We start from the raw sequence: 23079 nt of genomic DNA on the forward strand, positions 1-23079 counted from the left end.
CCCGAGGTACTCCTACATTCTCCTCCTCCTCCTCTTCCTCCTCCTCCTCCTCCTGCTGCTGTCGCTGTCCCGGGCTCGCCGCCGACCGGACTCGGGTGGCAGCGGGGAGCCGCAGATTCCACCTGGCCGCGGCCCGCAGTGCCCATGCCCGCAGGTACGGGGTGCGGGCTGCGGGGTGCGGGTGCCGTGCCCGGGGGCGGTCCCTGGGATGCCGGCAGTGTTGTTTCCCCCGGGTGCTGGGCATGTGTGCCGGGTGCTGTGTTGTTTCCCCCCGCTCTGTTGGTTCCCCCGCCGTTGTTTCGGGGTGAGCAGGTGCCGCGTACCCTCAACACCCTCCTCTGCCAAGCGCACCCTGCACCACCCCGCAGCGCCCATCCCTTGGTGCTGGGCGGTGGGAGGCAGAGAGGTGCCCGTAGGGTGGGCGAGGGTGCATTCTCAGGAGCTTCCCAGCCCTTGTTTTAGGGAGGGTACCCCAGGGATTCGCGCGCCCCATTCGGCGCGGCAGCTCCGCACACAGCACTTGGCGCCTTGGCAGTGTCCCTTGTGTGCCCCAGGGCTGTCCCCTCCGGACCGCGGTGGCTCTGCCGCCCGTGTCGCCTCTGACCCCGGGATGGCAGCGGTGTGTGACGTGACAGTGATCCGTGTCAAGGTCACACCCAGGTAACTCGGTGATAAATCAGTTCACACGGTGATAACGGACCGGCTCTGCTCCCTCTCCCTCCCTCTCTCTTCTCCTTTTTCCTCTTTCCTCAACTCCCTGGCTTGCGCCAGGTACTCATGCCCGCTCACTTCGAGCTAAGTAGCTCCCTGGATGTTCTGGATAAGGGAGATTGGGTGCAGCTAGGTGGGTTCTGGTCTGGAGTCCCTTAGTGTGTGGGGACACACATGCTGGAAGGTAGGAGCCAGTGCTCCTGGGAATGGAGCAGCTTTGTCCTGGATTTGGTGTGGATGGTGTTCTGTGGGCCAGGGATCCATGTATATATCCCTCCTGGATGGACAGGGCAGGAATGGGGAGCAGAGGGTGGCAAACATCCCACAGGGGTTGTGGTGCACGTGGCGGCAAGCAGCTGCTGCAGGTGACATCTACAGCCCAGCCTGGGGACAAGAAAGTGATGGAGCAGAGTCCAGGCTCTTGCAGCTGGCAGTGGCCCCGGCACGGTGCTGGGCTGGGTGTTTGCCAGGGCTTAGCCCTTGCTCCTTGCTCCTTGCCCTTCCTGCCACCGCAGGGGCCAGTGCTCCAGCCGGTGCCGGACAGGCAGCGAGGGAGCAAGCAAGCGCCTCTTTGATCCCCAGGGATCTGTTTAGGGGCTGCCCCAGCCGTGAGCTCTGGCACACACATGTTTTGGTGATACTCAGGCACCAGTGCTGAAATCCCATGGGAATGCTGCTGGAGTGGTGGGTCCTCACTGGGGCAGATGGACACTTGGCATCCTGTAGGTTTAGGTCACCACCAGCTTCCTCTGCCACCACTGGTGCTGGCTCATGTCCCTGTTTATCCTGTGTTATCTGGCAGCAGGGGGGGGGATTATCCCCCAGTTTCACCATGCAGGATGCAGTGGGACACAGACTAGGACCATGAACTTACTTTTTAATGACTGTGATTAGTTGTTCTGTGGTTATCTGGGTAATCAGGTTTCTAAACCTTGCTCCTGTGGCGTGTGTTGGAATACGAGGAATCATGTGGCATGAAAAGTCACCTAGGTGACTTCTTGTGGGAGTGGGGAGTGCTGGGAGGACATCAGTCCAGGCCTTCTCCTGTCCCTGCCCTCATCCCATGACTGCTAATCAGGTCTCCTGGCACTGCCAGCTTTCCTGCAGCCAAACCTCAGGATTTGAGCTTTTAATCCCTCTCTGGACCATGAATCTCGTGGCATTTTGCATTTCCCCCGGCTGGGCATTGTGTCCCCCTGGGAAGAGCCAAGGGGCAGCCACTTGCCTGCGGCTCAGCTGAAGTCCTGCCAACCATCCCGCTACTGAGTAACACGGGTGGCCCCATGCCCGGTGTGCACATTAACTCATTTCCACAGCCAGCACATTCTTGTGCCATCCCCTCCAGAGCATTCCCAGTGCAGGGCGTCTGCATCCCTCTGCCTCTGCAGCCCAGAGGAAGTGTTGCTCCAAGAAGCAGCAAAACCCCACTGAGTCTTAAAGGGGAGGAAAAAGTGGTGTTGGGAGCTGAGGATGCCCCACTGTGGATCCAGATGCTCCGTGCATCCAGGCTCCGGATGCACGTGATGTACGAATGCCGCCCGAAATTACCCTCCCCCTGCTTCTGCACAGCAAGATGCACAGCTGCTTTTCTTCTTCCCAGAACATCTCCTGGGGAGAAGGTAGTGGTATTTATTTGCCTTGCGATTCTTGAGGAATTTTGAGCCTGTGCCAAATGCTGCTTTTTCCACAGAAACTGCAGCGCCCTGGTTTTCCATGCGTCCGAGAGCGCCTGTGGACAGAGAGGGGCTGCGTGGTCCAGCAGAGCCTGTGTAGCTGATGGCTCCCAGGATAATGCTGCTGTCCTGCTGCAGAGCCATGCCCAAGAATGATGGCGCCAAAAAGCCGGTGCCGGAGAAGGTGCCGGACCAGCGCTGGAAGCTACAAGTCTGCTACCTCTGCTTCTATGGCTTCATGACACAGATCCGGCCCGGGGAGAGCTTCATCACCCCCTATCTGCTGGGGACCGACAAGAACTTCACAAAGGCAGAGGTGAGCTGTGGGCATCTGGTCCCCCACCCTGGTGTCCCCCTTTATGGCCATGGTCACCATCCTGGGGCTGTACAGAGCATCCCTCGGTGCTTCTGGGGTGCACAGGGGTGTCGTGTCCTGGGCATGGCAGCATGTGGTGACTCATGGTGGTGCTTTGTAGGCAGGGAAGGTGGGGTGTTGTGGGGCCTTGTCTCACTTGGCTGTGAGGTCACCCTATCCCCTGAGTCCCAGGCTCAACTTGCCCTGGCATAAAACCTCGTGCCCAGGCTGGCAACTGATTTTGGGGGCAGTGTGTGACTGCTGCCCACCTTAGCAGCCTGTTGGAGAGTGCTGGGCTGGGAGAAGTTATGCTCCATCCCACTGGGGAGACATTTCCATGATGGCATAGTGCACTGCTAGGCCGCTGGCAACGATGGGGTTAGACAAGGAGGGGCCACAATGTTTTCATCTCCCAACCAAGGGATGCTGGCCTCAATCCCAGCTGGCCGCTGCGCTGTGGGAACGCTGCATTCCTGGCATGGGAAGGGGCCAAGGCTCAGCCAGATCCCCAGCTGAGCATGCTGCTGGTCACAGCCCTCCCCGAGGAGGCGCTGCCATGGGGGTCAGCAGCCAGTGCCCATACCACCTGCAGGTTGGGGGGCATTGCCAGGGATGTGCCCAGCGCTCAGCCCCTCCTTGCCCTCATGGCAGGTGACCAATGCGATCACACCGGTGCTGTCCTACTCCTACATGGCCGTGCTGGTGCCCATCTTCCTGCTGACAGACTACCTGCGCTACAAGCCCGTGCTGGTGCTGCAGAGCCTGAGCCACATCTCCATCTGGCTGCTGCTGGTGCTGGGCACTTCTGTCCTGGCCATGCAGCTGATGGAGTTCTTCTACGGCATCACCATGGCTGCCCGCATTGCCTACTCTTCCTACATCTTCTCCCTGGTCGCCCCGTCCCGCTACCAGCGAATGGCCAGTTATTCCCGCTCCGCTGTGCTCCTAGGGGTTTTCACCAGCTCCGTGTTGGGCCAGCTCTGCGTCACCTTGGGTGGTGTCCGCTTCCTCACCCTTAACTACGTCTCCTTGGGCTTCGTCAGCTTCGGCCTCATCCTCACCCTCTTCCTCGAGCGGCCCCGGCGCAGCCTCTTCTTCAATCGTCCCGGGGGGGCTGGTGACGCTGCTGTGCCCACTGAGCTGGACAGGATGGCCGGGGGAGACGGCGGGAGGGGGACACGGGGCTGGCGGGACATGGTGCTCTGCCGGATGCTGCAGGAGTTGGGAGCACTGGCCAGGCAGCCCCAGCTCCGCCTCTGGTCCCTGTGGTGGGTCTTCAACTCGGCTGGGTACTACCTGATGCTGTACTATGCTCACATCCTCTGGAACGAGATCTCTCCCCCCACGGACAACCGCCGGGTGTACAATGGAGGCGTGGATGCTGCCTCCACTCTGCTGGGTAACTCACCTGGGATTGGGACACTGGGGGTGTGGGGGGACACTCACATCCTGCTGCCTCCTGTGGGAATGGCTGGGGACACCAGAGAGGCAGGGGGTCACTGCTGTCCTGCTCCACCCCTTGGGAATGGTGGTCCTTACGGTATTTTTGGTGGTTTGGCATTGGGGATGACATTATGGTTACTGGGCTGGGTCCCAGCCTAGGTATGGCGGGGGATCCTTGAGCTGTTCACAGCATCCTTCATCCCTCCTCAGGAGCTGTCGCCTCCTTCGCTGCTGGCTACGTGAAGATCCGCTGGAAGCTGTGGTCAGAGCTGGTGATTGGAGTGGTTACGGCATTCCAGGCGGGATTGCTCCTGCTTATGAACTCCACCACCAATATCTGGCTGTGCTATGCTGCCTACATCCTCTTCCGTGGCTCCCACCAGTTCCTGGTGCCCATTGCCATGTGCGTGGTGCTCCTGGGGACCCACTCCCACCCCGGCAGCCAGGTTGATGCCAGGGGTTCACCAGTGCTCCCATTTTTCCCAGTTTCCAGATTGCTACCTCCCTCTCCAAAGAGCTCTGTGCTCTGGTCTTCGGGGTCAACACCTTCTTTGCCACAGTGCTGAAGACCATCATCACCATCATCGTGGCTGACAAGAGGGGCTTGGGCTTATCCGTGCATCCCCAGGTAGGGGTAGGGTCACACCTAGGATGGAGGTGGTCCCTGAATGATGCGGGATGAAGGGAGGGCTCCAAGTGCTCTTCTCCCCTCTCTCCTCTTTTGCAGTTTTATGTGTATTTTGGCTACTTCACCCTGCTGGCCGTGGTCTACCTGCTGGCGGCCATCAGAGTGGGTGTCCAGCACAGCCACCGCAGGCAGCCAGTGGAGCTGGCCCTGGCCAAGGAGCTGTGCCAGCTCCCAGTGAAAATTCCAGCACAGGAGAAAAGCCCGGAGGCGGGCACTGTACGAGCCTGAGCGCCGGTGCCACGACACTGTGGCCGGCTCTTGGCTCCCCACGTGAGCATTGTCATCGCCACCGTGTGCTCGGCATCCTGTCCCACTGCTGGTCCTGGCTGCTGTTCTGTCAAGGATGTAACCGCTGGGACATGTTTTCTGCTCTGTGAGGACAGGGCTGTGCCCCTTCCCTGTCCCCACACACAGTGGGGGCAAGATTCCCATGGTGCCACCGCTATGTGTCACACACACACGGGGTATGGATGGGGACCCCATCCCGCTGCATCCCCATCATGGCACGGAGCCAGGCTACAAGAGAATGTTTCTTTATTCAGTGCCTTTAGAAAATGGTTTATAGGACACAACTGATGACAAAAAAAATATAAAGATCCACATGCTTTAAATTGCATTAATTACACAAAATACAGTAGACTGTAAGAAATAGAAACCGTGTGACTCGCACAGCTTTTATGGTAATAATTTCCATAGAATAACAAAAAAGCTAGTTACAAATTCCTCTTTTTTCTTTTCTTTTTTTTTTGTTTTTTATTTTTTAGCACCTTGGATTTGCCCCCACCAATTCCAACCAGCTTTGCTGTGCCTTTGCCATTCGAGCCCAGCAAAGATGGCACGGGGAGGGGGAATTGGCAGTGCCTGCCCTCGGTACCACACGTGCTCAACACGCACACACAGAGAAACACGTGCCAGGGGCACAGCTGGCCACACCTTGGGGCCACACTGTCACCCCAGTACCAGGGCTGGCTGGGGCTGTACCTGGGCTGTGGGGGCACAGCCGGGGGTCCCCAGGGTGCATGGATGGGATGGGGGAGACCAGACCCCCACCAGAGCTCTGCTGGCTGGGAGGTGGAGGTGAGAATGATGATGGGATGGTCCTTACCTGGGGAGGATGGAGACCATCTGGGAGAGCCCCAATGTCACCACAGGACAATCCCTTGGGTGGGATGCTGGTGTCTTGGCTGGAGAAGACCCTATGGCCTCAGCAGCAGGGATTTGGTTCCAACCCCAAGCTCCTGGTGAGGACAGCGCGGGGCTGGGGGCTGGGGTGAGAGAGGCCCTACAGGCTTTTGCGGGGAACAGCCCACATGGCAGCATTGAAATCTCCCTGCCGAGCATCCTCCCACCCAGCCATCCCAGAAACAGCAACCGAGCAGGGAGGGGAACAAGCTGAAGTGGTTAAATATTAGGAGTTAGAAGAGGAGGAGGAGGAGGAAGGCCACCAGCCCATGGCTGCCCTGCCCCGGGTGGGACCTGAGCCCCTGCCAACCCAGGGCAGGGGCCATGGCAATACTCTTTGGCTTCAGGTCTGCAGGAGAACGAAACCCTGCGGGGCAAGAGTGGGCGCGTGGAGGGGGCTGAGGGGCCCAGGGGTGCTGGGGTGCAGGCTTGCCCAACCCTCCCCAGGGACATGGGGGTACTCAGGGGTGCCAGGGTGGGTATCACTTTTTGGTGGCGGTCATGAAGCTGTTCTCGATGCAGAGGACAATGAAGGCTTGCTGGCAGCTGTTGGCTGCCTGCTCCAGCAGTTTTCCAGAGGCCAAGGAGGAAGCCTGGCCGGTGACTGCGCGCTCCTCTGTCCGCCATGTCTCGCAGTAGCTCTCGGGCAGGCGCCGACCCTTGGCATCTGAGCCGTGCCACACACTCTTCTGCGGCCTGGAAGGGTGAAAGGTGGGGGGCTGCTGCTGCCCTGCCAAGGTCCAAACCCCAACTCCCCATCACTCAGTCCTGCACTCACCATCCCGCATCCCGCAGGACATCCCGGCCATCAAAGGAGAGGATGCGGGCGCCGGTTCTCAGTGGGGCCCCGCTGCCCGTGAAAAGGGCTTCCCAGTTATTGAAGAGCACTTCATCCTGGTGGGAAGGGTGGGAAAATGGAGGAGGAGGGGGTTTAGCACTGCCTGCACCCCAGGAGCAGCCCAGAAGCTCCAAGCCCCAGCAGCCTCTGGGAAGGAGATGCTTCATAATGGATGGCAACTTTGCTATGCTCTGCATCCCAGACCTTGGTGGTGCTGGGTTAATAGCTGGACTTGCTGATCTTAAAGAGATCTTTCCCAACCATAACGACTCTGTGATCCTATTCTGTGACCCAATGAGAGCTCAGAGAGTGTTGAGAAGGGGATGGGACAAGCATACCCGGAGGTTGACGATGGGGATGGCGGCGCGGTCGGCCCTGCGCACGATGCTGTAGAGATCCTGCAGGCGCGAGGACAGGAAGGCGCGGAAGGTGCCGGCCAGCCCAACCTGTCGGGCTTGCTGGAAGCACTGGAAATCGGCGCCCCGGATGCCACGCATGCCGCCGCTCAGTGGGGTGTTCAGGGCCACCAGGTGAAGCTGCCAAGAGGGGACAACAGGGCTTGAGGGACACAGCTTTGGCCACCAGAATCAGCTCCCCTCAGCGGGCATGTGGCACTCACGGCAGGCTGGAAGTCCTGGTGCACGTGGGCGGCCACAGGAGCGGGCTCCGGCCGTCGGTGGATGTAGTACCCGTTGATGAGCTCGTGCTGGTGGTGGAGCAGGGGCTGCTCAGGCAGGCGGTGCTGGTTGGCCACCACCTCGTCCCCACGCCAGGGACGGGCAGTGGCCGAGGGGACATGGTTGCGGAGTGGGTGCAGGGGCCCGCGGGGCTGGGGGCCGGCGTAGTGGAGGGTGGGTGGCTTGTCGTACACCTCGTTGTCCTGGGGAGGGGGACACAGTATGAGGGGGGGGGTGTGGTGCCCCAGATGGGGATGGAGATGGAGAATGTTGGGGATGGATGGAGATGGTTGTGGTTGGATGAAGATGGGCATGGAGATGGTCGGGTTGGATGGATATGGCGCTGGGGATGGAGATGGTTGGGAATGGGGATTGATATGGTTGGGGATGAATGGAGAAGGAGATGAAGTTGATTGATGATGGATAGAGCTGGTTGTGGATGGGATGAGGATAGATGAGGATGGAGGATAGGGATGGGATTGGGAAGGAGGATAGGAATGAGGATGTGCATGGGAAATAGAGGACTCACCAGAGCCGAACTGGGGATCAGGTTGTGCTCCTCCAGCTGCAAGGGCATGGCACATCAGATCCCAGCTGCCCCCCTCTCCTCTTCCTCACGCATGGGTGGGGGGCCCCCAGCATCACCAAGTCCCCACCGAGCCCCCGGGGTGGTGCTGTGCGTGGCCCCCTCCAGCCGGGCAGTGCAGCCCTCTGCCCCCACTCACCAGCACCCTGCGGAAGCCCCCGCGGAGGCGCACGTACAGCTCCTGCCGGTCCGTCAGGAAGACAAGGCCGCCCTCGGGCAGCTCGTGCGCTCCACTCAGCATTGCCTGGTATGTGGGCATGGCCTGGAGCTGTGGGCACAGCCCGGGGCAGGGCTCAGGGACCGGCTGCCTGCACCATGGGCAACCCCTGCCCAGAGCCCTGACTCACCCCCAGGGATATCCCGCTAGTGCCTGGTGGTCCAGGGGGTCCTGGTGGTCCCGGGGGTCCAGGGATGCTGACAGCTGTGGGCGAAGGAGGGTGAGATGGAGAGAGGTGCAGCATGGGGAGGAATGCAGAGCTGCAAGGAGGGATGCTTGGGATACAATCGGGAATGCTGGGGGGGCATGGAGGGATGTGGGGGTGCAGGGTGGAATGCAGCAGAGCAGGTACTCACCTTGTCTGTGGGGACCTGGGAAGGAGGGTGGCCCGGGTGGACCAGGAGGGCCAGGGGGGCCCTGCCGCCCCTCGTATCCGATACCAGGGGGACCCTGAGGTCCTGGAGGCCCCGGTGGCCCAACAATACTGTCCCCCTTGGGACCCTAGGCAGTGTGAAAGAGAATCTGTTGGAGCAAAGCCCCCAGGGATGCCACCTCCCACTGTGCCCCCCTTCACTCTCCACCCTATGAGGTACTCACTGGCAGCCCAGGGTATCCCTGGGGCCCTGGAGGCCCTGGAAGTCCAGAGACTCCAGAACTGTAGAGTGGGATGCTGCCTGGCTCTCCCTTCTCACCCTTGGGACCTGCATCCCCCTTGTCACCCTGTGGGACGGCACAGTCTTAGGGTGAGCAGCTGGGATGTGCTGGGCACCCCAAGTGGTGCTGGGTTCCAGCTGCCAGTGTGCAAAGGGCTTACCCGCAGGCTGGTACCAAAGTGACTCACGTCGTAGGGGAACTGGCCTGTGGAGAGAGGGAGAGGAGGGGACAGGAGCCAGGATGGGTATGAGCCACCCCCTGCCTGCCTCTGCCAGCAGGGACCAGTTACCTACCTGGCGGTCCTGGGGGTCCAGTGTCACCTTTCTCTCCCTTTTGTCCTGAGAACTGGTGGAAACCTGTGGGGAGCAGCAGAGATGCCATCTCAGAGTTGCAGCTATAAGGGATGGGAGGGGGTTCCTCCCCAGCCCTGCTTTGCCAAGGTTCCCCAAAATGCCCAGAGGGGGTGGGGAGAGGGACACCCACTTACCAGGGAACGCTGGGTGGCTGGGGTCACTGAAAGTCTGTGGAGATGCAAAGGAAGTGGCTGCAGAGACAGCAGCATCCTTGAGGACCCCCCCCTAATGCTGGTGACAGTCCCACATGCCAGCTCCAGTCAGGAGATGTCACTAGTGCATTCTCAGTCTCCTCCAGGCAGGCAGGGGACACTGGGGGCCCAGTCACCAGCATGTCCATCACGGTGACCGTGGTGATACTCACATTGCCATTGTTGTAGACTATGCTGCCAGGTGGCCCAGGGGGCCCAGGGGGTCCTGGGGGGCCTGGGGGACCCTGTGGGGGTCAAGAGGATTTGTCAAAGTCTGGCAAAGCGGACAGTCCCCACCATGGAGGGGGACAAGCAGCCCCTGAGAAAAGGAGACATGCCCTTTGCCTGAGGGATTGGGGTCCTTGGGGAGACCCTCGGGGTGTGTGCCCCGGCCTGCAGGGCCAGCAGCTGGGGGGTCACAGCAGTGCTCACCCGCAAGCCCCGCACGTCTGTGGGGTCGCCCTTCTCGCCCTTCAGCCCGTTCATGCCAGGACGTCCCTGCGGATGAGCAGCGCAATGAGCCTTGTCCCCGCTCCCCTGCCAGCCCCTGGTGTCACGTCTGGGGCTCCAGAGTCACCTCTGCCCCCCCAGCACCGCCCCATCCCTCAGGGACATGGCGAGTCGTGGGGCTCAGTGCGTGCAGCGCGTGCAGACGCAGAGCCTGACGCGGTGGACACAAACAAACCGGGAGCAGGTCTTACGGGTCTGCCCGGAAAGCCAATCTCTCCCTTGGTCCCTGCTCGTCCTGGGGGACCCTGGAAGGGAAAGAAGATGAGGGTGAGGGATGCTCAGTATGGAGGCATCTCCTCTGCCTAGGATCATCTCCATCCCTCCCCATGGGACACAAGGAAGGGGATGGTGAGGGTGACTTACCAATGGTCCCATTGGGCCCTGCAGCCCTGGCTCCCCCTGCAAATAATGGAGAGGGACAGGGCATCACAACTGGAACCAGCCGGCACTATCCCAGGGGGATGTGCCCCCCATTCCTGCCAGGAACCCACCTTTTCTCCTTTCACCTTGGCAGTGACCACGGTCCCGTCAGGGCTGATGATGACGCCGGGCTCCCCCTTCTCCCCCTGCAAGAGAAGAGGAGGTGGGAGGGGACACGCAGGGACCAGGCTCCCTCCCATGACAGAGCTGGTGTCACCTGATGGCCCAGGTAGGATGGGGGACCAGGAATGTGACCACTCAATGGGATGCAGGTGACCTGGAGCAATTACCTTCAACCCTGGGGCACCCTGGGGACCAGGTGACCCCTGGTCTCCTTTCGGTCCCACCGGGCCCTGCAGAAAGGACACCAGAGTCCATATCATTCCCAGCTCAACAAAGGCAGGCTCCAAACTCCCCCTCCATCACCACCACTCTGCAGCAAAGCACAGCAGGACTGGCGACCACAGCTGTCACCAGGGCCACCCCGTGGTCCCCAGATGTGTCACCAACTCACCGGGAAGCCAGCGCGGCCTGGTCTGCCCTGCAGAGAGAAGCAGAGATGCTCCTAAGAGCAAACCCCATCTTTCCAAAAACAGGCTGCCCTCCCGGCACTGCTGAGGGGTGGGCACAGGTGGCAGGAGGGCACCTACCTCTGGACCAGGAAAAGCCACCAAGGACTTCTGCAAAAAGAGACAAAATGAGGTTTTTTTCCCCCTGATCTTGGCTCTGAGGGTCAGAGCTGCTGGCAAGGTCTCCCTCACGATGGCTGCTGGAATACCCCTTCCCCTGCCCTGTGCTGAAGCCAGGTGCCATCACTTACATCTTCACCGGAGACACCGATGACCTGTCCGGGGGGACCAGGTGGGCCAGGGGGGCCAGGCAGCCCCACTCCATCTTGGCCTCGCTCTCCCTGGAAAACACAAGCCATCAGCCCAGGGACACCAGTGGCTGGTCCCCGTCCCCAGCCTGGTGGCACCTACCTTCTCACCGGTACTGCCTTTGTCACCTTTGGGTCCCTGCAAAGAGGAGCAGGAGGGAGTGAGCGCCAAATGGAGAGGGACTCTGCCTCACCAGTGCAGACCCCAGTGCAGAAGGCTCAAAAAATCCTTCAGGCAGCCTCACCTCTGCCTCCAGCTCCAGGCAATGGGCCGAGCTGCAATGATTTTGGGTGGGGGTGGTGGCCAGTGCGGTGACAAGGTGGGGGGGACAGGATCCTAGGGGGTGTGGGCATCCCTGACATGTGGTGAGCCAGGTCCCACAGCAGGGAGGGGGAATTTGGGCTGCTGTGGATGGAGCAGCTGCCATCAAAGGTGCCCTGCCTGGAGTGGAGGAGGTCTCCTGGAGCTGGGGGGCTGAAGCTCCTACCTGTGGTCCAGGGAAGCCCTCCAGGCCAGGGCGGCCATCCAAGCCAGGCATGCCAGCATCTCCCTGCAATGGGAGCAGGAAAGGGCAGGATGCAGTCGCAGCTTGCAGAGCACAGGGGTCCTGCCCACTGCCCTGCACACCCGGGTGCTGGTACAAAGCCATCCCAGTCTCCCAGTGCAGCTACCTTTGGTCCCGGCAAGCCAGGCTGTCCGGGGCTGCCGACCTCTCCCTGCAAAGAAAGAGGTGTCAGAGGCATCCCTACAGGCTGCCTGCAGGGATCCCACATGGATGGAGCCAGGAGCATGTTGTAAGGGTTCCTCACCTTCAGCCCCGGCAGTCCTGGCACGCCCTGCAAGCAACAAGGGGACCATGAGCACTGGGTGATGGCAGGGGACATGATGGCCAGGAATTCCCCAGGGAGCCCAGGATGGAGAGGAGGGAAAGGGCAGGACCGACCCTACCTGAGGTCCTTCAGGCCCAGGTGGTCCAGGGGTGAATGACAGCCCCGAGCCCTCCATGTCACCCTAAATGCAGGGAGAAGGGGCTGAGCCGTGTCTGTCTCCGGTGCCATCCCATCCCATCCCATCCCATCCCATCCCATCCCAGCCCAGTCCAGCCCATCCCATCCCATCCCAGCCCATCCCATCCCATCCCATCCCAACCCAGTCCAGCCCATCCCATCCCATCCCAGCCCATCCCTGCAGTGACCACTCACAAATCCAGCCTCGTAGCCCAGCCCCGGTGGTCCCGGGGGGCCGGGGGGCCCTGGCTGCCCTCGGGGTCCCACGGGCCCGGGAAGGCCGGCTAAGCCCATTTCTCCTGGGGGCCCTGCTGGTCCCGTTTCTCCTTTGTTGCCCTGCAAAGGAGACAAAAAGGGATGGAAAGTGGCAGTGGTCACTGCCTGGAGCCCACAGTCAGGAGGCAGAGCATCCCCTCACAAATCTCCTCTGGGACAGGACATGGAGGATCTCCCCGATGTTCCCCTGTCTAGGGGCTTTGTGGGAGGGGGCATTGCCCAGCTTGGGCACCCTTCATCCCACCAGGTCCCCTTGCAATGTCCTCAGTGGCCACCAGAGGCTCGTCTAAAATCATAAAATGGGAATGTCTTTGCACGTGGGGCTGGCTCCACTGCTGCAGCAGAGCTCAGTGCCATGAAGGAATGCTCACAGGCATTCCAGGGATGGCAATGGCTCTGGAAGCAACGGGCTTGGACCTTACACGTGCTGCCACCCCATCTGCCCTCTGGGTGCTGCAGAAGTGCAGAAAGTTAGAATTAAGGTTAAGAAACCTTAATTTTTGAGGTTTTTGCCCACAGTTCAGGTTGTAGTGGATGGTCATCACAAGGGACAGCATCCCAACTCTAAGGGGCTCCCATCCCAGCACGCCTTTGGGGATGCAGGGTGGAAAGAAGCTGGAGCAAGCAGGCAGGAGAGAGTGATGCACAGAAGATGGGGTGTTTTCCAGTGAGGTGTGGGCATCCCCCAAGCAAAGTCTCCTCTGTGTCTTGAAACACCCCTCCTTGGTTTTCCTGCCCGCTTCCTGATGTGGCAGTGCCTGGAGCAAAGCCAAGACAGGGTGGCAGGAGCCCAGTGATTATCCTTTGTGGGCTCAGCAGCTCCATGCACCTTTGGGATACGGCCCTGATCTGGGAGGAACACAAGTAGCAGCACCCCCCTCCCCATTCCTGTGCAAGACGGCTCCCCCAGGCAACATCCCTGCCTCCAGTCTGCAACGGAGAATCCAAAAAACCCCACCCCAGGCACAGTACCTTGGGTCCTGGTAGGCCAGGGAGGCCAAGGTCACCCACATCGCCCTGGGAAGGAGAAGAGGGTGTGGAGAAGCTGCCCAGCGCCAGGCAGGAGCAGAATGGTGCTCCCCAGCCCAGGAACTGGCGCCTCCCAGAGATGTGGGACGGCTGTGACACGCTCCTGGGGCACACGGGACAGGGCCAACCTGCCACTCACCCGCTCTCCTTTGGGCCCCGGCTGCCCATCCTCCCCATCTCTTCCTGGAGGACCCTGAGGACCCTGTAAGATCCCAGGAGTTGGTTCCAGCACAGGAAAATCCCGTGGGGCTGGTGGGCACCGAGCGCCCCACCACCACAGAGTGGCCCTGGCTGGGTGTCCCTGGCCACCCCCAGACCTACCGCTGGCCCCGGAGGCCCGGGGGTCCCGTCCCTGCCCGGCAGCCCCGGCGGTCCCAGCAGCTCCGTGCGGTTCGTCCCAAACCGTCCTGGCTCCCCGGGCAAACCAGGCACGCCAGGCGGCCCTGGGGGACCAGGTGGCCCTCGTGGACCCTAGAAGAGACATGGAGGGCCATGGCTGAGGGTGTCCCCTGCTCCCAGCTGGCAAGACAGGCACTCAGCCCCACTCACCCGCAGGCTCTCCAGGTCACCAGCGAAGCCAGAGCCCTCCATGTCGATGAAGGTCTGGGAGAGAAGCACACGGGGGATGTCAGGGCACCCGGTGGCACTGGGGCTCGCCCGGGGCCTGGTGGGATCACTCCGCACCTCTGTGGCTTGGTGGACCCCCCATCCCTCAAATCCCTGTGTCCCAGGGGGCACCCACCAGCTTGTCATTCTTGGAGGAGGGTCCCGGTGGTCCTGGAGGGCCAGGTGGTCCAGGGGGTCCCCTCGGCCCCACGACTGGGTCACCCTAGCACAGAGGAGAGAGTGCAGTTTGGGGGTGCAGCTGAGCTGGGACGAGAGGAAGGGAGGCAACACTGGCACTCACCTTGTCCCCCTTCAGGCCCGGCTCCCCCGGCATGCCAGGGAACCCCGGGGGCCCCATTTCACCCTGCAAAGGGGAGCAGTGGGGGTCAGCAGGTGGCAAGGCAACGGGGTGGCTGTGCCCCATCACCCTGCTGCACCCCCTCCACCCCACTTACGGGTTTGCCGTCCTCGCCAGGATCTCCCTAGGGATGGCAGAGAGGGGACAGGTCAGTGTGCAGGTGGGTAGAGTAGGGGCACAGGCACACCCTGTGTGGGGGGAATTGACTCACAGGCTCGCCATCCCTGCCAGGGGCTCCGTCCTTCCCCGGTGCCCCCGGAGGGCCAGTGACCTGCTCCAGCACTGAGCCATCGGCATGCCGAGAGACGGTCCCGGGGAGTCCAGGGTCACCTGGTTCTCCTTTTTGGCCTTTAGAGCCAGGGTAGCCAAATCCAGCACTGCCCTAGGGAGGGGAGGGAGATGGGAAAGGGTGGCAGGTCTCTGAACTGGCAGCCTGGGTAGGGCATGGCTCTGTGCCAGCTCCCCCAGTGATGCTCACCTTGACACCCAGGTCTCCTTTCTCCCCCTGAAGATCAGAAATAGAGAGAAGTGTGTGTCAAACACAGACATGTCACTGGCACCCTCGAGCCCCTAGGGACTAGCTCTCACCCACCTTTTGACCCTTGACACTGCCTGGCCCTACAATGCCACTGGTCCCTGAGTCCCCTTTCAAGCCACGTTCCCCCTTCTCTCCCTTTTCGCCTTTCCAACCGGCACCTGTGGAAAAGGGAAAGGACCCAGTCGGGGCTGAGGATGGCCACACCACCACCCTGTCCCCACCTGTGCACCCTGGGCAAGGGGAAAGCCACTGGAATTACCTCCCGTGGAGACCCGCAGTGTCTCCTCTGCTCTGGTTGTCTCGGCTTGCTGCGGGGCCCCCCCGGCACTCCTGGGGCCACTGCCCCCCGCCACAGGCGGGGAGGTCACGGGGACAGCATCCAGCAGCCCTGGGACAGCCTGCACCAACAGCGAGGGGACACCATGACACCCTTCACCTCCCAGTGCCTTCCCATAAGGGACAGGAGCTGGGACAGCATCAAATGTGCCATGACCTCAGCCATGCAAGGCATTCAGCTCTCCGCATGGTGAGAATTTTGGGGTCCTGCCCTGAGTGCCACACCTGCGGGCAGCAACTCACCTCGATCTTGCCTGAGGGCTGCTGTCCGCCTTCCATCCCGCTGCCAAAATCCCCAGACACCTGCATTTGCCCGTGGAGAAGGGGTGAGAGCTGAGCTGGGAGCATGGTGGGGGCACCCCCGAGCCCTCCCCAGCCATGCTGCCAGTGCTCACTTCTGTGTCATCCTCCTCTTCCTCGCACTGGCGCTCGGCCGCCCGAGGGTCCCCCCGGAGCTTCAGATCTGCAATGACCCCCTGCAAGGAGACCGTGCGTGGGTGGGGGACACGGACGAGCCACCCGGCTGTGACGTGACCTGCTGTGCCACTCGGCCACCACATCCTCAGGCAGGAGACAAAGGATGGATGAGATCTGCTGTCCGCACTGCGAGCAGCTGGAAAAGGTCACCACCCAGCTGGGGGCATTTGCTTGTGAGAGGAAATGTTATAATTTTTTAGTTATATATAAACTATGTATTTATAATATATTTATTATATAACTAAATCTAGTTGTAATTAATTAGTATTACGTCACAGTCAGCCTAGTCGCTGACTGCGACTGCCCTGATCCCTGTTTTCCTAAGTCCATCACATTTCCTTGCCCGGATGTGGTGCCCTGTGCTTTCAGGCCAGCTCAAATATTATTTTATTTGTCTTGCCCAAAGAAGAGACACCAAGGGGGAGGTATCTCCTCTCTTAGAGTTCACTTCCCAGCATGGTCCCCTGCTCCTCCCCACTGAGATCAGAGCGATGGGCAGCATCCCAGCTTGGCAGACTCCCATCCCGAGAGCATCCCTGCATGCCACCCTGCAGCGAGGACCCAGGCTGGGCTCTGGGATGTGCTGGGGGACCCCACTTGCAGTGGGAGCTGTGGGGTCCAGGCTGGTACCCGCACCACCTCTCCTGCTGAGTCCCGGATGCTACAGAGGTTTGGCTGGAGGCAGCATCCTTAGGAAGGGATTTGTGGTGGTTTCTTTTATAAACAAGCGGCCTGGATGCACACGGTGCTTGCAAAACACAAATAAATAGTAAGGAAGTGCAGATTATCCCAGGAAATACAACACGTGGGCTGCAGAACCTGCCAGCTGTCCTTGCGTGGGGCAGGGCAGTCAGCTGTGGCCAGGGAGCCCTCAGCAGAGGAAAAACAAAGAGCACGGCCAAAAGATCCCTGTAAAAGCTCTGCTGGGTGTCTGGCCGGGTCCTGGCTGCTACCTCTGCTCAGCCCATGTGATGCCAGCTCTGGCACGTGGCTTGTCCAGCCATGCTGGTGGTGCTGGGCAGTGGCTGCAAGGTTGAAATCTGGGGCTTTCCAAAGGCATGGCAAAAAAGCCACTGCCAAGCCCTGAAGCGAGGCAGTCCCACAAGAGATGGCGATAGGGGACCTTTGCAGCCTCTTTGCTCTGATAAAGGGAGCAGCAGCACCAAAGACCTTATAGTAGATCCATAGAATCATGAAATCGTTTAGGCTGGAAAAGCCCTCAAGGACCATTGAGTTCAACCATTAACCAGTGCTCCTGGGTCCCCCAGGCAACCATGCCCCCAAGTGCCACTTCCAGCTGCAAACAAATCCTCCTGCCAGGCCCTGACTGAGACCCCGTTTGCCCCTGTGAGAGCTGCTGTCCCAGGGGTTTCTGCGTCACCTGCAGGCTTTGCCCCTCCAGGTTTCCTGCCACGGCCACAAAGGCAACTCGGGAAGGAGCAGAGGTGCCAGGACACTCCTCCAGCTGCCTCCCAGCAAGTTCATCCTGAGGCCTGACCAGGGCCAGGCTTTAATCCACTTGATGCCCCATTAGTTCCAGATAACGGGAGGCAGGGCTGGACAGTGATGGAAACACCACGAGGCAGTCAGATGCCGCTCCCCTCTCGTCCAGCCAAGGCCTCCTTCCCTCCTCGGCCAGCTATTCCCCACGGGAAAACCGGGGGCGGGCAGTGGGATCAGGGGTTGGCAGGCCTCGGAGCATCACCTGCTAGAGGGTCTGCTCTGCTCCAGGCTGCTGCCGTGCCTTCCATGTGGTGCCAAACCCCTCAGGCTGGGGAGAGGAGCTCCTCCGCAGCCATGACCTGGCCCTCCCAGCACGTTCAAGAGCAAAGAAATTGCTCTTCAAGAGCAAAGAGTTGCTCTTTAAGGGAGCAATCGGAATCCCAGTGCAAACCAGTTTGTAGCCCATCAATGATTAACCCCTTCCTGGGGGAGCTTTCCCTGCCCAAAGCCATTCCAGGGGGAATGTGGCAGTACAGTCAGGATGATGTTTAAGCTCAGAAACGTGCTTTGCAGAACTCCACAGGAAAAACATTGCTCCCCTCAGCAGAGCCTCTGTTGCTGGGCAAATCCAATGAGCCCAGGATAAACCTAAACATTCCTCTCCTCAAGTCCAGCAGGGAATTTCCATGTCAGCTGGGCATTTTCCCCACACTTTCCACAACCCTTATCTGGAACACGAGTCCTGCTCAAAGCACTGGCTGAGCTATCACATCCTTCCTCACCCTCCAAAGTCTTCCTGGAGATACCGCCCAACATCAGCCAGCAAAGATATGCTCCAGCCCAAGCATTTTTTCCATGTAAGGGAGACATTTTCTCAGACAAACCAGCTTCTCCACCAAAGGAGCTGGGTATTTTTAGGAATGGGAAGATCTGAAGAGGCTCTATGTGTTTGCTGGGAAAAGGCAATGGTGGGAGCTGCATGGCAACCCCATGTCCTCCTGCCAGCCCAGCTCGAGAGCTTTGTCTTGGTGAGCCCCAAGACAGTAAATCAGTGGCATCTCAAGCCACCTCCATGTGACGTGTTCCCCTTCCCAGGGACACACATGGAGCTGGCTGTCTTCTGGGCATGGGCAGTGTCACATCTCTCCAGGCTTTTGGGAGATACTCCCTGGGGTGACCCAAGCTCTTACCTGGTATTTATCTGGGTCAGCACCTCCAGCCTGAGCAACAAAGAGCCCGGAGCCCTCTTCCAACTCCATCTCATCTGGGGAGCGCTCAAAGTGGACACGCTCATGCTCCTCACAGTCCAGGTAGAGGACAACCTCCTCCTCCTCCACGCTGATGGCGAAGCGCGTCCACTGGTTGAGCAGGGTGGGCACGGTGAAGGTGGCGGCCGGGTAGGAGCTGGGCGAGCCTGGCTCCGTGTAGTAGAAGATGATCTGCTGCTGGCCCGCGCGCAGCTCCGAGAGCTTGACACCCACATAGATGATGCTCTGCGAGGAGTCCGTGACGGCGAAGAGCACGCCGGCCCGGGGCGTGGTGGGCTGGATGTGGAACAGCAGCGAGAAGTCTCGGTAGAAAGGGCTCGGCAGGTGGTACCGAGCCACCTGGCCCGTGTTGGCATTGGGACCAAAGACGTAGCCAGGGTTGTTGTCAGGGCCATAAATTCTGTGGATCTCCTCCGTCGGCGGGTCCCCAATCAGCTCCAGCAGGCTGATCTCAGCACTCAGGCTCTCTGCAAGGAGGAAGGACAGGGGATGGTCTCAGGTGCAGCCAAGGATGGTCACTCAGCAAGGACACCCCTGCCCGTGCCTCCCAAATACACTGTCCTTCAGTGGCTCCCTCCACTCACTGGCCCCAAGATTTGTGTGTTGGCCGAGACAGTGACCTTCAGCTGCTCCCACTACATCATTCAGATACATCTCCCAAAATGCTCCCCATTCCCAGCTGCTGGCCCTCCAACCACAGCTGGGACATCACAGAATCATAGTATGACTTGGGTGGGAAGGGACCTTAAAGACCATCTCATTCCAATCCCCCTGCCATGAGCAAGGACACAATCCACTAGACCAGGTTGCTCAGATTCTCTGAGATGGGATAAAACCAAAAGGGTCTTGCCCATGGTCAGGAGATGCTGCTGGAGCACCAGGATGCTGAACCACCATGGAGCCCTGGGGCAGTGTGTTGCATCCATACTCATCCCAGGACCACAGTGACCCCTCGCATCATCCCAGGACAAGATCCAGCGGTCACCCCAGCTGGGAATAAATCAGAGCCATCCCCTCGCAACACCCTGGGAACGCAGCTCAGGCCAGCTCAGCTTCCCAGATGCTCTCAATTTGGAGGTCACCTCCTTTCCCAACTCCTACTGAGAATTAGGGAATTGGGGAAGTTCTGCTGAAGAGAGTCTCTCCTGCCCAGCACAGCTGAACATCTGGTGAGGGTGAGCCAGCGCTGTGTCCGCCAGCTCCCGTTGTTCTGGCAGCCAGCACATCCTCATCGCCCACACAGCGGGCGCTGGATTCCTCCTCTCCTATGTCAACTGCTTGGGGCCAGTGCCAGCTCCAAAGGAGAGGCTTTTTAACCTCTCCTTTCCTGGGAGGGAGGAAACCCAACTACCCTGGCTACGAAACAGCTGAAGGATCTGCACTGGGAATGGATGCTCAGCACTGAGTTTTGGCCCCATCCCGAGCCAGGAGCAAGAGCTGACACAATTCAGTGTCCCCAGTTCCATCGCTGATTTTCATGTGAGCAATGGGGAGTGGGGGAAATCAGAGGTGTATCCAGAGGTAACCTGGGCTGAACCCAGGAGGATCAGCCAGGAACCTCCACCCAACTCTGGAGCCAGGCATTTTCCTCCAAAGCACTTTAAAAAAAAGAAAAAAAAGAAAGAAAAAGAAAAAGAAAAAGAAAAAGAAAAAGAAAAAGAAAAAGAAAAAGAAAAAGAAAAAGAAAAAGAAAAAGAAAAAGAAAAAGAAAAAGAAAAAGAAAAAGAAAAAGAAAAAGAAAAAGAAAAAGAAAAAGAAAAAGAAAAAGAAAAAGAAAAAGAAAAAGAAAAATAATCAGCCCAGCCTTGCCCAGCCCAAAAGGAAAACACATCTCTTGGGATGGTGACGAATACCTGGGTGCCTCTTCCAAAGCCTGAGACATGGAACATTCCCAGGCTCCCCTACTGCCAAGCCCCAATGCCAGCAACAGACCCGTGACAGGGACCCAGCAGTGGGCACATAAGAACTGCCACCAACTAAAGGTGGGGGCAAACTTTTGCTCTGTCAGAGCCAGACACACTGATGCTCTGAAACTCTGTCTCTGAAACTGCTCCGTGTCCACCCTGCTCCCCAAGCCCCCAGTCCCTCCCAACCTTGGCACCCCAAAACTGAACACCTGACTGGGAGAAAATCTCCTTCTCAGTCTTTCCACCAGTTCTAGCCCCTCCATGTGCCCTGCACTGGGATCAGGCTTCCCCATGGGGCATCCCCAGCCTGTTGAGAGGAGAACCTCTGGATCCTGGGGTCCAGCACCTTTCACTCCCAGATGTGCACAGCCCCACACCAAACCCGATGGGGTCAGTGAGTGGGGCTGCCCCAGACTCTCAGCCTGCCACCCACCCTTGAGCCACGCCATGCTCAGCACCTCACAAGCTCATTCCAACTGCAAATGCCAGGATGCAGGGACTGTGTTTATCTGGGGTTGGAGGAAGTCAAATTCATGGCAGCTTTAAGGAAAAAGGAAACCAGAGCTTCCTCCCAGGGGTCTACACGGGTGTAAGAGCCAGTGCTGCAATTCCTGCAGCCAGACAAGTCACTGTGTCCCCCCCAGGGCTCAGGATGACGGGACACGCTGAAAGAGGCTTTTGTTAGCAGGGCAATTTGCAACCATTCTCCCCTTGGAGCTGCAGCCGGCTCTGGGAGTCTCCCTCCTCCTCAAACATGCCACTCACTCCCGAGTCCGGGGTGGGAGGTGGATGCTAGCACTTCCCAAAGCAAATGAACTTTCTTTGTGTGTGACAGAAGCTGGATGGGGACTGGGGAGCAGAGGGGTAAGGGGAGACCCCTTCAAATGTCTGCTCTCCTACAAAAGCCAAGGGGCCCTTCTCATTCCCAGAGCTTTCAGGCCACACCTGCTTTTTCCAGAGGGCATCCAGAACCCAAACATCACAGCCCATCATCCCTGTGGCAAACTGGAGAAGCACCAGGGAACATGAAGAGTTGGTGGGGACTGCAGTGAGTTCGGCGCTGGCACGGGATGGCTGTGGGGATGTCTCTGGGCACAGTGAATCTGCCATTGGGAATGTCCCCAGGATGCTCCAAGCCACCTTTCCCCTCTGCCATGACCTTCCTGAGCCCAGGCTGCCAGAGTGGGATTCAGGGGGACCCCCAGCACACGGCAGCACATCAAGTCACGCCATGGGGTGCACCACAGCCCCCACATTCCTCACTCATTCCTGACACTGCCCATCCAAGCAACCACAGTGCAGTCCCAGATAGGAATGCACCTCCTCTGCAAGCATCTCCTTGATCCCAGTGCATCCCCCCACAAACAGAGCCTCTTTGACACCGAGGGGACCCTGTCCTCGACCGTGGTTTGCCAGCCCCCAGTCTCGGCATTCCTCCTTGGCATCTCCCGGCCATCCCCCGAGGGCGCAGGGGTCGGCACGGGAACACAGCCTCATTCAGAGGCTTTGGCAGGCGGGGGGAGCTCCAGCTTTCATCCCAACTGCATTTCTCCAAGCACCAGTCAACCCCCGTCCCCACTCCCTTCTCTCACCCCCTGCCCTGTCTGGGTCCCTAGAAGGTCACAGCCACCGATTGATGAAGCTGGGGATGAAGTAACCTCTCCCTCTTTTCCAAGCAGCAGGGATCAAACATTAGCCGCCATCGAGTGAATCATTAACCCCGAAGGGCTGCTCGGGGAGAGGGGAGCGTGTGGGCATGGCTGAGGTTCACCTTGAAACCTCCTCGGCACCACGGTGCTGTGGCTGGATGGACACAGGGTCTGCGTCCTTGCCCTGCTCCTGCAGGGAGATGCCAGCTCTCCACATGCTCCGATCCCAGCCAGGACAGCCCAAAGCCCTGTGGCACCTGGGAACTGGCCCTGAAGGCCAGCACGATGCGCTTGGGGAGCATCCCCTGCGCTGGCCACTGTGATTCACCGGGAGTGATGCCCAGTCTTGTGAAGGGAGCCAAAACTCACTGGTTCTGCTTGGAAAAGCCAAGGCTGGATAGAAAGTGATTTTGGATTCGGCAGCATCCCATGGGCACAAGGCAGAAGCATCCCCCAGCGCCTGGGGGAGTCTGGGCAGGGGAGACACAACGCAGGGACATTGCCCAGCCATATTACCTGCAGAAGCATTAATAAAGACGCAAGAAACCCCTTCATCCTCCTCAGGGAGAGCATCGCAAGGCAGAGGCAGGCGCCTGCCGGCCAAGGGAGTCCAACACAGGTCTCTGACGGCCTCGCAGAAGCCCTGGCACGGCGGGGGGGTTATGGGGACCGAGGGGCTACAGCCGGGGAGCAGCAGCAAGCAGAGGAACCACTCCAGGTAGCGATGGCACCGCGACTCAAGCAGCCCCTCCCACTCATGCAAAGCCGCCCGAATTTCCTCCTCGCTGCCATGCTGAAGGTAATTTGGC

At 59.6% G+C, this 23079-nt stretch overlaps 2 protein-coding genes across 2 annotated transcripts in view; one reads left to right on the forward strand and one right to left on the reverse strand.

The window, feature by feature from the left end:
• Positions 1-48: 48 nt before the first annotated feature.
• SLC19A1 (solute carrier family 19 member 1) lies at positions 49-5590 on the forward strand. The gene is made up of 6 exons (XM_059475954.1): positions 49-154; positions 2402-2700; positions 3391-4138; positions 4393-4585; positions 4669-4810; positions 4910-5590. The coding sequence occupies exons 2-6, from the start codon at positions 2488-2490 to the stop codon at positions 5096-5098; spliced, it is 1485 nt and encodes a 494-aa protein (XP_059331937.1). The 5' UTR covers positions 49-154; positions 2402-2487; the 3' UTR covers positions 5099-5590.
• The window catches only part of COL18A1 (collagen type XVIII alpha 1 chain), a 36288-nt gene continuing 18596 nt past the window's right edge, over positions 5388-23079 (reverse strand). Inside the window, exons 3-43 of the mRNA XM_059475953.1 lie at positions 18637-19181; positions 15922-16002; positions 15770-15829; positions 15450-15588; positions 15245-15348; positions 15131-15157; positions 14864-15034; positions 14750-14776; positions 14596-14658; positions 14431-14517; positions 14238-14291; positions 14010-14159; positions 13828-13890; positions 13632-13676; positions 12579-12719; positions 12325-12387; positions 12186-12212; positions 12048-12092; positions 11864-11926; positions 11479-11514; positions 11319-11408; positions 11149-11178; positions 11013-11039; positions 10789-10851; positions 10570-10644; positions 10442-10477; positions 10270-10323; positions 10001-10066; positions 9742-9813; positions 9512-9545; positions 9318-9380; positions 9185-9228; positions 8968-9090; positions 8727-8871; positions 8501-8574; positions 8293-8421; positions 8097-8132; positions 7510-7770; positions 7229-7426; positions 6831-6946; positions 5388-6748 (exon numbers count right to left, since the gene is read on the reverse strand). Of these exons, the coding sequence (XP_059331936.1) occupies positions 6535-6748; positions 6831-6946; positions 7229-7426; positions 7510-7770; positions 8097-8132; positions 8293-8421; positions 8501-8574; positions 8727-8871; positions 8968-9090; positions 9185-9228; positions 9318-9380; positions 9512-9545; positions 9742-9813; positions 10001-10066; positions 10270-10323; positions 10442-10477; positions 10570-10644; positions 10789-10851; positions 11013-11039; positions 11149-11178; positions 11319-11408; positions 11479-11514; positions 11864-11926; positions 12048-12092; positions 12186-12212; positions 12325-12387; positions 12579-12719; positions 13632-13676; positions 13828-13890; positions 14010-14159; positions 14238-14291; positions 14431-14517; positions 14596-14658; positions 14750-14776; positions 14864-15034; positions 15131-15157; positions 15245-15348; positions 15450-15588; positions 15770-15829; positions 15922-16002; positions 18637-19181 (3941 nt within the window). The 3' untranslated portion in view covers positions 5388-6534. The remainder of the gene's footprint in view (positions 6749-6830; positions 6947-7228; positions 7427-7509; positions 7771-8096; positions 8133-8292; positions 8422-8500; positions 8575-8726; positions 8872-8967; positions 9091-9184; positions 9229-9317; positions 9381-9511; positions 9546-9741; positions 9814-10000; positions 10067-10269; positions 10324-10441; positions 10478-10569; positions 10645-10788; positions 10852-11012; positions 11040-11148; positions 11179-11318; positions 11409-11478; positions 11515-11863; positions 11927-12047; positions 12093-12185; positions 12213-12324; positions 12388-12578; positions 12720-13631; positions 13677-13827; positions 13891-14009; positions 14160-14237; positions 14292-14430; positions 14518-14595; positions 14659-14749; positions 14777-14863; positions 15035-15130; positions 15158-15244; positions 15349-15449; positions 15589-15769; positions 15830-15921; positions 16003-18636; positions 19182-23079) is intronic.

This window comes from Ammospiza nelsoni, chromosome 7 (genome assembly GCF_027579445.1).
Source record: "Ammospiza nelsoni isolate bAmmNel1 chromosome 7, bAmmNel1.pri, whole genome shotgun sequence".
NCBI lineage: Eukaryota > Metazoa > Chordata > Aves > Passeriformes > Passerellidae > Ammospiza > Ammospiza nelsoni.